Source organism: Rhinatrema bivittatum, chromosome 18 (genome assembly GCF_901001135.1).
Source record: "Rhinatrema bivittatum chromosome 18, aRhiBiv1.1, whole genome shotgun sequence".
Classification (NCBI taxonomy): domain Eukaryota; kingdom Metazoa; phylum Chordata; class Amphibia; order Gymnophiona; family Rhinatrematidae; genus Rhinatrema; species Rhinatrema bivittatum.
In genome coordinates, this window is record NC_042632.1 from 51,639,759 (window position 1) to 51,652,226 (window position 12,468).

Genomic DNA, 12,468 nt, shown 5'->3' on the forward strand with positions numbered 1-12,468 from the left:
GTACTTAAGATATGTATTCATTGCCACCGCTGAGCCAGCTAGTTATTGTCCAGTTTCCAAATTGCCTTATCTGAATAAGTTGTTAGAAAAGTGTGTGCTGAAGCAACTCACTGAATCTTTGGATTATTTGCTAGATAAGCTTCAGAAAATTTGCTAATTGCTTTGCAAAATACCAAGTTGAGGGAATTTGCTATAGCTCATTCAGGTTTTCTTATTTTGATTGATATTTCTTCAACTTTTGATATGCTGACACACTCTTTTTTGCTTGATTATCTCAGTTGGGGGTTAAGGACATAGCTAAAAATGATTGAAGCCATTGAAAAGCTAACAGATATCAGCAAGTGAAGATGGGCAATTCTGTCTCCCAATAGCATCAAATATAATCAGGGATACTGCAAGGCTCAGCTCTTTCGGCATTGTTATTCAATGTGCAACCATTGGGTAGTATACTTTCTTCTTCTGATAGGCATTAGAACATAAGAAATTGCCATACTGGGTCAGACCAAACCAGCATCCTGTTTCCAACAGTGGCCAATCCAGGCTACAAGTACCTGGCAAGAACACAAACATTAGGTAGATCCCATGCTACTGATGCCAGTAATTGCAGTGGCTATTCCCTAAGTCAACTTGATTAATAGCAGTTAATGGACTTCTCCAAGAACTTATTCAAACCTTTTTAAACCCAGCTACACTAACTGTACTAACCACATCCTCTGGCTACAAATTATAGAGCTTAATTGTGTGTTGCGTGAAAAATAATTTTCTCCAATTAGTTTTAAATGTGCTACTTGCTAACTTCATGGAGTGCATATGATATTTAGCGGTTTATTCCAGTTGAGTTAAATCATGAAGGATCACTTTTGAAACATAAGTGTATTACTATTTCTTAATTGCTTCCATACAATATGACTTAAATCCTTGTAAGACTGAGGTTTTCTGGATTAACCATGAAAGTTTTATTCTTAAATCTACAACTATTTAGATATAGGGGCAACTGTGTCCTATACTTGACATAGGGGTGCTCATTCATTCAAGATTTTCCATGACACCACAGATTAAGGCTGTTTTAAAATCTGGATATTTTAAATTGAGGCTCTTGCGTCAACTGAAATATATTTTACTTAAGGAAGACTTTAGGTGCATTTTGCAAAGTTTTGTGCTGTGCTGGACTATTGATTATGGATTGTATGATGGATTGTCCAAATATTCAATTCAAGCTTTGCAATTAGTCCAAAACTCAGCAGCTCGTCTCCTTACTAGTATTTATTTTGTGAACATATTATTCCCCATCTTAAATAAATATATTGGTTGTCTGTTGCCCAGTGGATCCAATGTATTTAAAAGCTGTATGAAGTGGCAGATAAAGATATCTGGAAGACTTATTATAATGGTATTTTCCTTCTAGGAATTTTCACTCAGCAGACAGTCTTTTGCTAGTCCGCTGGAATTGGGCATCATTTAACATGGCCCAATTGCAGGAAACTGTGTTGTTTCAGTGACTGGATTAATTCTGTTGAATGCTTTACCTTTTCAGTTTAGAAAGCTGCAAGATTTATAAGATCTTTCGTAAGCAAGTTAAGGCTTATTATTTTAGGTAGACCTTTGGAATTTAAACTCTTTTACATTCATTAAGTTACTGTTAGGGTTGTGGTCATTGTGCAAACAGAAGCTTCATGAGGTATGTTTTTGATTATTTTTATATACATTTGTTGGGTTTTGCTGATTTCTATGTTGAATGTTAAGTTATTTTATATATTTGTGAACCGCTCTGAGTCAATTGTATTTCAAAAGAGTGGTATATTAAAAACTTTTAAACACAAATAAAATAATGTTAAACCACACTCTGGGAATGCCTCCAGCATCACCTCTTTATCAGGTCAATTCTGTGCAGGCAACACGCAAAGTTTAGGTAGGGTTGAGGGGGAAATATTAAAATCTCAGGTTTTGTCCAGTTAACTCCAAAACTTAAACCTTTTGAACATCACCTCTGTTTGTGTATGCTGAACCAGACTATTATCAACTGAAAAACTGGAGTTCAATGACCACAAAATCATTTGCACAGATTTGTTATTTAGTTTTACCAAAATGTTAACTGAACAAATAATGAAGAAGAAAACCTTTATGTCCGTAAAGTAATTATAAGCAAGAAGAGATGTTTACTAAAGATATTACCAGTGAGCTATTTAAGAGGAGGCTACCCTTCTGGAAAAGGCAACCTTTGCAGGGTCTAAGAACTGGGATATGAAAAGGTTCCACACCTGCTATGCACTCTGCAGTGCCACAGTCAACTGAGGGTTGAGGGATTTGAACCTTTTGGCTCCTAACCAGGGATTTAACTGCTGAGCTAAAGGAGCAGGTCTCTAGCTGATCTAGGAGGCGAATACAACTCACTTTACCAAGTTGCTCATATACACTTCCCTCGGCCATAGTTTGTTCCCACATGTAACACTCCCCACAAACTGGGCTGAGGATACTGAATAGTCTCTTGACTGTAACAAATTCATATGGACCTACTACTTCTACTACTAAACATTTATATAGTGCTACAAGAAGCACAGAGCTGGAAGAAGCCTCTGGTTGCAGAACAGAAATAAAGTGCCACTTATATACCTCCAAGCTCAGAAAAATAAACCTGCAACTACCACACCAGAGTGAAAGAAAAGATGGGATGAACCAGAGTGTGTCCCATCATACCATGCACCCCCCCCCCCCCCCATGGGCTACCTACCTGTGCAGAGGAGCATCAAAGTTTTCATACACAGATATTCCTCATTTGAAACTTGGAGACGTGATAATTCACTGGCAATCTTCAGCATTTCTTGATATTGCTCCTCCATGTATGGCAGGCGCATTCTCTCCCTGGGGGTATTAAAAAACAAAAATGATGGTATTAAAATCCGTCGCACATAAAATCATTACAGAGCAAAAAAGTAATTCTGTCAAAAAATATGTTCTGTGAAAATTTTTTACACTCCTTTTTAATGCCTATGATCAAAGAGCTTGAGATACAAAGCAACAATACACAGCCACTGTCCTACTGCGATGAATAAATTCACATGCATCTCACCCCTAGGGAGGAATCATAGGGGCGGGGGAGGAATGAGAGATGGGTCCCTCTCCAAACTTTCGTCATTTTACGATAGTATACAATAGCAGACAAAAACCAATATGGCCCATCCAATCTGCCCAGTAGCCATGTGTCTACTTTGGGTAGATGGAATATACAAATTAGTCCCACATGGAACCCAACACATCTTCCCCCTTCCTCCATGTCCCTCACCCAACCTTCAAAGTACTACTATTGCCTTAAAGGGCTGCAAATGCTTTGTGCAGGTTATCCCAATGCTTTGACAATTTTTTTTAAATTATATATTAATTTTTTTAAAATATAAATTCCAAGAAATTCAGTTTTAAGAAAGGTGTAACTAATTATAAATATATACAAAAAAAAAAAAAACAACTTGAGAACATATAACATTTATTACCCAAAAATAAAAGTTAACACAAAAACAAAACCCAAATATTTATTGGATTAACTTAATACATTTCTTAACTAGCTTTTGAGAGCTAATATTCTCTTCAGGTCAGAATTCAAATGAGGCAGCAGTATTGTGAATATTGTATGATATTCTTACATTGTTAGAAATCATGTTTGGCAGTTATTTGCCTTACTATGTTCTATGGTGATTATAGTTATATTTTATATATGAAAGTATACGGTATGATTTTGTTAAATATATTTGATGATTTTGTTGCAAGTGATTTTGTATTTGCTTTTTTTGCGATTTTATTTATTTAGTCTTTGTTTGTTTTTGTTTATCATTTGCTTAGTCTTTGTTTGGGTGGTTAAAAAGGCCCTTGTGTTTAGTTTGATATATTGGATATGATTTTCTTTTAGGGTGGTATGAAGAACTTCAAAACAAGTTATTTAGTATTTTATGTTTATGAGATGTTTATTAGAATAACATTTTTGTTAGGTGAGAAATCATATTGCATCCAATTTATTTAATTGAATTCAAATGACAAAAGGTGTCATCTACCAGGAAATATGAAGTAGTATTGCTGTCATAAGTGAATCATGAACCCAATGATAGGGTAAAGGAGAACTGGAATGTCTTTTATGATTCACTCTATATTTCCTGGCAACGTCACCTTTTGCTCATTTGAATTCTGACCTGAAAAAGAGATATTAACTCTTGAAAGCTAGTCAAGAAATGCATTGATAGTCCAATAAAAAGATATCTTATAAATATATTTTGTTTATTATTTGTTAACTTTTATTTCTATGCTTTCAAGTGGTCTAACACAGCAGACAAACATTTTTATTACACAAAAGTTTACCACTTGGGGTGGGGGACATAGCAAGCAATATGCCAAGAAACTGAAAACCAAAAGAAGAACAATTATCTAATAAAGTGAATTAAATGAAATTTGATTTTGCATTGGAAATAACCTGGAACACTTTTGCAAATGGGTTGATTTTCACCAGTGAGAGGAGTAAATAATCATAAATTAACTGGAAACGGAATAAGTTTAGAAAAAATGAACAATACTACTTTGCCATCTATACTTAGGAAATATCAAATGGCTCAAAAAGTAATAAACTAAATGCAATTAAAAAAGTAATGGTGCTGCAGAATGAGAACAAGTAAGGATTAGAAAGGAGACAATGGGTAATACATCATGGACGGAAAGACTTACTTTCTTTGCTACATGTAGCTACAGCCTCTGCAGCACCCACCTAAATACAGCCACTTTTGAGGCCATGAAGATGGATGGAGGTGAATATTGAGAATACAGGATTCATCCAGAATAAGCCCCCCTCAACCTTTATCAGGTAATCAGGGTCGGCGCGTCCATTAGGTGAACTTCGGCGGTCGCCTAGGGTGCCGCAAGTGGGGCCTATCCCGCTCGCGGCAAAGAGAAACAGAGACTGTGTGCTTCTCAGGGCGGCGAGCAGTCGGCGCCGAAACAGGTGGGTGGGGGGGAGGGCAGCGCAAGGGTCGCCTAGGGCGCCCAATACCATTGCACCGGCCCTGCAGGTAACCCCAAGAGGGTGAAAATTCCCATCCTTTCTTGTGCCCTACACTTATGTTTTAATGTTTTGGAGCTCCCTCAGGCTCTGCGTACCTACTTTTAGTTCTGATGCAATCCAAAAACCCTGACTCCGGGCATCACTGGGTTAATCTCATGAACATCCTGGTCCCCGCCTCCTTTCTAGGTACGCTCATTTTCAAATAGCCTGGATAGGCTTTTCACTCACAGACTTCAGCCACAATTTTCAAACTGGATTTCTGAGCATAAATCCACTGTGAAAATGTACATGTGGGCATGGAATCCTGCGTGGTCTAGACGCACAAAGCTGCACCTGCTCTCGAGAGGTGCATGTGGATTTACATTCATACTTTCAAAAATCTAAAGCATGCACATAAATTATGATCCTGTCCCAACTCTCCCCCCAAAACACCTAATTAATATGTGCATAAAAATACGCACAAAATCATACCATGCGCATACCAGCCGGGGCTATTTTCAACAAGCTACTTTATGCGTAAAGCCTTTCAAAATTATCCCCAAATGTGGAAATGCTTGAAACAAAGAAGTTGAAAAGTAAAGAACAAAAGCCTGCACTCTCTCTGACAAATGCACGACGCATTGAAATGGAGAGAAACATTTCCAAGAAAGAGTTGCAAGCCCTTAAAAGCGATTTAAATTGGATTGGTCTTTTCTGCGTACGGAGGTACATACACTTGAACAAATGCCTGGGAAACCATTTTTTTCCTCTGAATCAGTGTTTCCTGTATAATTTATCAACAAACCTTCTACGGTTGTTTGCACTATTTTCTGTTTAAGCCTTTAATCTGGAGGCATAAGGCTTACAATAACCAAGCAGCAGCAACAGGAACACACTGACAAGGCAGGAGGTCATGACGGCTTGGAATGTGTGTTTTGTTTTGTTGAAGGTTGTTCTCCTGTGGGTATTTAAACTGCTTGCTATATTCTTTGAGTCACAGTGAATATGAGATGCAAATCTGTGGTAGCAGACTGCTGGTGCTGGGGAGTCTTCATCTACTCTAATTTTCATTCTCAGCCTTAACATCAGGACTCTTATCCTGCCACTATAGCCACACCCCCTGGGCTTCTACAGCTGATGTTTTAATCCCAATAAAATAAAAAAACAAAAAAATAGGTGTAGGGTAATGGGACCATTATTCAATTGGGTGGGGATGGAACTATTCTCCTATGAGGAAAGCTCTTCAGCCTGGAGAAGAGACGGCTGAGGGGAGATATGATAGAGGTCTATTATATAATGAGTGGAGTTGAACAAGTAAACGTGAATCAGTTGTTACTCTTTCAAAGAGTACAAAGACTAGGAGACACAAAATGAAGTTACTAGATGAGGGGAGGGCGAAAGAGAGTTCCCTCCGAAGCCGCTCCGATTTCGGAGCGGCCTCGGAGGGAATGGAGACAGGCTGCGCGGCTTGGCGCGCGCCGGCTGCCCAAAATCGGCAGCCTTGCGCGCGCCGATCCAGGATTTTAGAAGATACGCGCGTATCTTACAAAATCCAGCGTACTTTTGTTTGCGCCCCAGGCGCAAACAAAAGTACGCGAACTCGCTTTTTAAAAAAAATCTATCCCACAGAATAAAACAAAACAGTAAATAACATTTGATTCTTATATCTTATAAAGTTGTGTTGTTTTTTTTTTCAGAAGGCCTAAACTTCAGATATTGCTTTAAGGGCATGACTATAAAGTGCTTTAAAACCCAGCAGATAAGCTTAAATTGAGAACTACAGAAAACAGAGCCAAAGAAGCTTCTGGGTTAGTGTGATGGGTCCTTCATCCCCATCTAGAAATCAGTCTACCAGCCACATTCTGGACCATTTGCAAGTTACTGCAACCCATTAAAATTATTAAAAATTGCTAATATCTTGATGGCTGTCTAACAAAAATATTAGATTTCTTGGAAATTACTTTCATTACAATTGTATTGATTTTTTATTGGCAGCTCTGCATAAAAGCCAAGGCCGATTAAATCTTGTGCAAGTTGATGGTCAGAGGCCAAAAGGCTAGTCAGGGATGCAAAGGTGAATGCATCTGAAGGTCAATTTTCAGAGTGACTCACTAGGAGCAAGACACCAGTAGACAAGGCTTTTAAAAACACAGCACAATCTGAGCACACACACAGAGGCTCCAATCCTTCTGCAGCAATTTTTGGGTACAGAGCTAGGGCCAAAATCTTGCAATTGTTCCGCAAACCTGTGGCATTGTCTGCAGATACAGTGTCATTTACAAATATAAACGGTCACATCTAGGGGTAGGGACAACTTTAAAAGATATTTTCCAAGGGGCCCTTTGGAAATTACCCCAGGCCCTCTGGGAAAATAGGACCAGTGCTGGGGACAGGGCAGGGAAGGGCTGGACAAAATATAACCACACGTGCTTTCCACTGCATGCTTTGCACCTTCACAGGATCTGGGGTAAAGGCTCCTTGGCAGCACTAGCCCACTGCTGTTTTCACAGGGATTCACAAAGTTACCCATGCATAATGTATATAAATATATTTCTTTTCACACAATTACATACATCAATAACCAACATTACAGCACATGAGTTGTATTCTCTCTTAAGGAATGTGCAAACAATTAGTGTTACAAGGCCTGAGTGAGAAAGTAATCCAGAATTTAAAGGCAAAAAATCCTCTTGGTAGATGAGAGGATAAAACAGAGCTTAACAAGGAAATACAATAATGAAACCACACCTAAGGTAATAACTATATGTGGGCACAGTATCAACACCTCCATCACAGCCGGTGAGATAATTCTGGGCCTCGGCCATTGTTTGCTAATCAAGGTCTGCCAGTCATCCTTCTGAAGGTTAATATTAATGCCGTTCCACTTATTAACCATGTTCATGTTTCACGGGCTCACGGATGCGGTGCTACACTGACTATTATACGCCCCGCCCAGAGATTTATGGTGCTGGACGCATGCCCGTGTGTAATCCTAGAGAATGAAGCAGCACCCACCGGCAGCTGCCCTTCACCATCAACAGCATATCCTTCTGCTCTCTTCTTTCCTTAGATTCCAAGTTTTTTTTGGAGCAGAGATTTTCAATACTATTTCTGTTGTGTGCAAGCCTTTTGGCTGTGCCAAATTTATCCTAGTAGTCATCTCAGCCCAGCCTGCCAAGAGGTATTCTCTAAGTGCTGCATAGGAGGACTCCTATTCTCCACTGAACCACCTTGTGAATGCCGAAAGTACTACGTGGACATAAAAGAAATATTGCTAGCAGACTGGGCGGGTTGCTCAAGACTGTACTGCAGGATTGATCTGAACTCCCAAGCTATAGTTGCACAGAACTGAGAAAGGAAATCCTGCACTGAAAGATAAAACAGTCATTTCACCAAGCAGACAAGACGCCTCTTGTGTTAAAATGCATGCCCATAGCTGTGGCATTTATTCTTTAGAGGATAAAACTGTATTTTCAGCAAACTTTTCTATGATGCTTTTACTCATCTGCTTGGTACATCTCAGAAAACCACTTTCCTCACAGACCCAGTGCGGAAAAGAGAATGAGAAAGCTCCTCAACCCCCAGAGCATGAGGGGAAATAGACCTTTTTAAACTTACATTTTCCTCACAAGCTTACCCAGTACTGCAAAGAAGAATTTTAACACAGGTGATCTGAAAGCCAGCTATGCAATGAGTCATGACCCTTAAAAGACAGAGGCTATTTGAGACACTTACCATTGAAGCATCAAATTGTCAAACCTCTCCCTATCCTTCACGGACACGTGGGTTTGTGGCCTAAGGGACAAAGGTGGGTGTCCGATATCTTAAAACCAGCAGCTCTGGGCAGACAGGGCTCGCCGGCCTTGGATGGCAACTCATCCAAAAGTAAACTTTGACCTTAAACTCCCACTGTCATCTGGGCAATCCTGGGAGAGGCAGAAGGTTAAAGGCGTGAACCTCAACAGAAAATCAGGAGCAGAGCCCCAAAGGCGATTCAGCGTCAGCTCTGACACTGTTCCGACAACTTCTGCAACGGAGCTGCTGCTAAACTGTATTGGCTTTTGCTTTTCCTTTGGAAAATACCACTGAAGGGGGGTGCTGTCACTTGGGCAACACACACAGCCTCCATACCATCCTGCCCAAGCTTATGCCCTGAAAACTCCAAGCGGCAGTCAGCGTTCAGAAGCCCTCACTCTGCTGGCATAAAAAATGGACACCATGCTGTACTTCTCTCGCATGGGCATACAGAGTATATATACTCTATATCAGACCCCCCCCCCCCCCCCAGCCAGTCGGGTTTTCAGGATATCCACAATGAATATGCATGAGAGAGAAATTGCATGCACTGCCTCCATAACATGTAGATTTTCTCTCATGCATATTCATTGTGGATATCCTGAAAACCCGACTGACTGGGGGTTCCCCAGGACAGGGTTGGGAACCATTGCTCTATATTTATAGGGGCAGATTTTCAAAGGCTACGTGCGTAACCTGAGAAAATCTGCCCCTGCGTGTGCAAGCCCCGGGATGCACATATGTCCCGGGGCTTTGAAAAAGAGGCGGGTCCGGGGGCGGTCCCGAGGCCGCCTTCATGCAGCCGTGCTGGAGGTTCGCCGGCCGGCACGTGCAAGATACGCCTGCCAGGCGTAAGAAATAAAATAAGGTGGGGGGGGGGGGGATTTAGGTAGGGCTGGGGGGGGGGACCGAAAAAAAAGTTCCCTCCAAGGCCGCTCCGATTGGAAAGCCATCGGGGCTCCCCTCGGGCTTGGCGCGCGCAAGGTGCATATGTGTGCACCCCCTTGCGCGCACTGACCCTGGATTTTATAACATGCGCGCGGTAGCGTGCGCATGTTATAAAATCGGGCGAAGATTTGTTCGCGCCGGATTGCGCGAACAAATCTACTCCCGCGCATAAAGTTTTAAAATCTGGCCCATAGGGAAAAATGATTTATTTTTTATTATTACCTAATTCTGTATTTCAAGGTTCATGTCATTGGGGATCTCCAGACTTCCTGCCCCCATAACCTGTGAATATGCTGTTGGTTCTGTCTGGTTCAACCCTGAACATCACATATCTCAGTGACAGATTAAGCAGGGGGGGGGGGGGGGGGGGACGACTGCTATGCCAGATGGGAAGACTGTGAATTACTGCACAAAATACAGCAGTGACATTTTAAAATGAAGTTAACCTTGGCTTGTACGGGTGTAACATACCACAATGCTGTTTGGTTTTTGCGCTGGCTTTGTTGTTGCGATCTCTCAGTGTGTCCATGTCACAAGTGACGAGTGATGCAGCAGAATTCATAGCTTGCTAAGGATTTGACAGGAGCCGCAGTGTGAATACTTCCGACCACCCCTCATTTCACAAAGCCCACCTAAGTTAGGATTTGAATGCAGTAGCCTAGAGGGGAAAGGTTCTGTTACACTAAGGCCATACGTCCCTGGGACTGCCTATGAAGAAGCATGGCTTTCAGAAACAATGCCAGGCTTGTTTCCTGTTCATCTTATCTCGCTATGTGATCTGTACAAATGCACACCCTGCTCACTTAAAGGAGATGGAATTACCAGCTTACCAAAGGCAAAATGCATTTAACTAGAGCTTTCTTCCAGTAAAAAACACCTTTATTTTTCATTCTTGATGAGACACCACAGTCACAACATTACAATTACATTTCTCTCAAAGAGAAAAGCTGAATTACAAATTCTTAATCAACAAGTTGCTCAGCACGTTTGCAAGCCCTCCCTCATCCAAGGAAAAGCAAATGACTTCAAGCTGTTTACAGTAAATAGCGTGATTGGAAATGGGGACCTGGGCTGTCAACAAACGTTTGCTGCCTAAACGAAATCAAAAAATGGCTGGGGGTGAGGATTTTCAGGAGCGCACCTAACCGAAGACGAGGATTCATAGAAGGAAGCCTTGCTGCAAAGTTGCCTCTGAGCCTCCTCCCAAAAACTTTGACACGAATGTGTGGACCAGCTAAACATACGATACGACCCCTTCTCTCCCTCAATCTGTCGGAGCATTCTGGCACAAGCGCGTTCATGAATGCGGATGCATTTACATGAGATCTGCAGGAACCGCCTTCTCTCCTGAAGTTAGACCCGTACCAGCTCTATGTTCTAACTTTACCACTTCCGTTTGATTTAGCACTCAGGAGAAGCCGTGGTACTCTCCTCGGCTTTCAACAGGGTATAGAGCTGGGGTCTGTCACTTTCATACACAGCACAAACCACAGGGTGGTCGCAATGTATTTATCCAGGAAGCTGGGGCTTCTTATATCTACATTTCTTTTCATTTTTTTTTTAATTCTCATCCCAATGCAATCCTTGGAGTCATTTTGTATTTCTAAATTATTACCCATGTATGTGTAAAATAGAAGATAAGATACAATAAACTGTAAAGCTACACTAGAAGTAGTGGCAGCTGTCATTATTTCAATTGGAAAAGGATTATACCTCTCTCTCAGAAATGCTTTGAGATGGGAGATCTGGGCTGGATTAACATGAGAGGCTGCAGTCATAGTCATGCATCCCCCCCCCCCCCAGCAGGAAATCTCAACCTTCAAGCAACAGCGACACCTATGGGATGGATTCACGGGGGGGGGGGGGGGGGGGCAGCCAGGCTGTGACCGCCTAGTGATGACTGCTGCTGGTGCCTCAGCTTCAGATCTCTGGCCCCCAACCCATCATAAATTGCAGGGAGTGAAGGTGGGGGGCAGGTTATGATTGGACTGAAAACAAGGCCAGGCCAAAACAACTATTCAAAATGTCTTTGATTTCATGGGGATCCATCTGCCCACCATCTCTCTTTACTGCACTTTGCAATTGCGGAGAGTAATTTGGCAAAAACCCGTGTAGGGCTAAAGTAGCTGCGAACTTCAGCCCAAATTTTCAAAGCAAACTTAAGTCCACTTTGAAAATCTGTGTGTATATGCACACATCTATGCCTGCTTGGGAGCAGCTGTAAATGTATAGACGTATATTCACACATACTTTTGTATATTCCCCGTCCCCCAACTCTGCCCACCGCAACACCTCGTTCAACAATGCGTGAAATCGCTGCCTTGCATGCTTTCATGCTTACAACCCCGGGGTCATTTTCAACAAAACCCATTTACACGCATACATGCTTCCGAAAATGACCCCGACTATGCAAGTGGCAAGAATTTTAATACTCAGTAATTAAAAAGTGATCAAGAGCAAAATGTGAGCTTGCCTGCATCTCGCGAGGCTGAAGGACGCCCCCACAACACAGGCGCTGTTCTCTTTCTAACTTGTTATGCCTTCTGCCCCATGTGTCCTCCATATGATGGGAATAGGATCAGACACCAAAGTGCATTTAATTTAAATCAACAGAGATGACGACGGTAAGAATGTGCACTGAATGTGAAAGTCATCAGTGACAACTGAAATACAGACTTATTTCTTCCCATGCCTTAAAAAGTGAGACAAAG

General features: G+C 41.6%; 1 protein-coding gene across 6 annotated transcripts in view; it reads right to left on the reverse strand.

The window, feature by feature from the left end:
• NR3C1 (nuclear receptor subfamily 3 group C member 1) overlaps positions 1–12,468 on the reverse strand; it is a 178,306-nt gene that overhangs the window by 6,273 nt on the left and 159,565 nt on the right. For all 6 annotated transcript variants that reach the window (XM_029583736.1, XM_029583735.1, XM_029583737.1 and 3 more), the window contains exon 7: positions 2,729–2,859. In XM_029583736.1, coding sequence (XP_029439596.1) covers positions 2,729–2,859 — 131 coding nt within the window. The remainder of the gene's footprint in view (positions 1–2,728; positions 2,860–12,468) is intronic.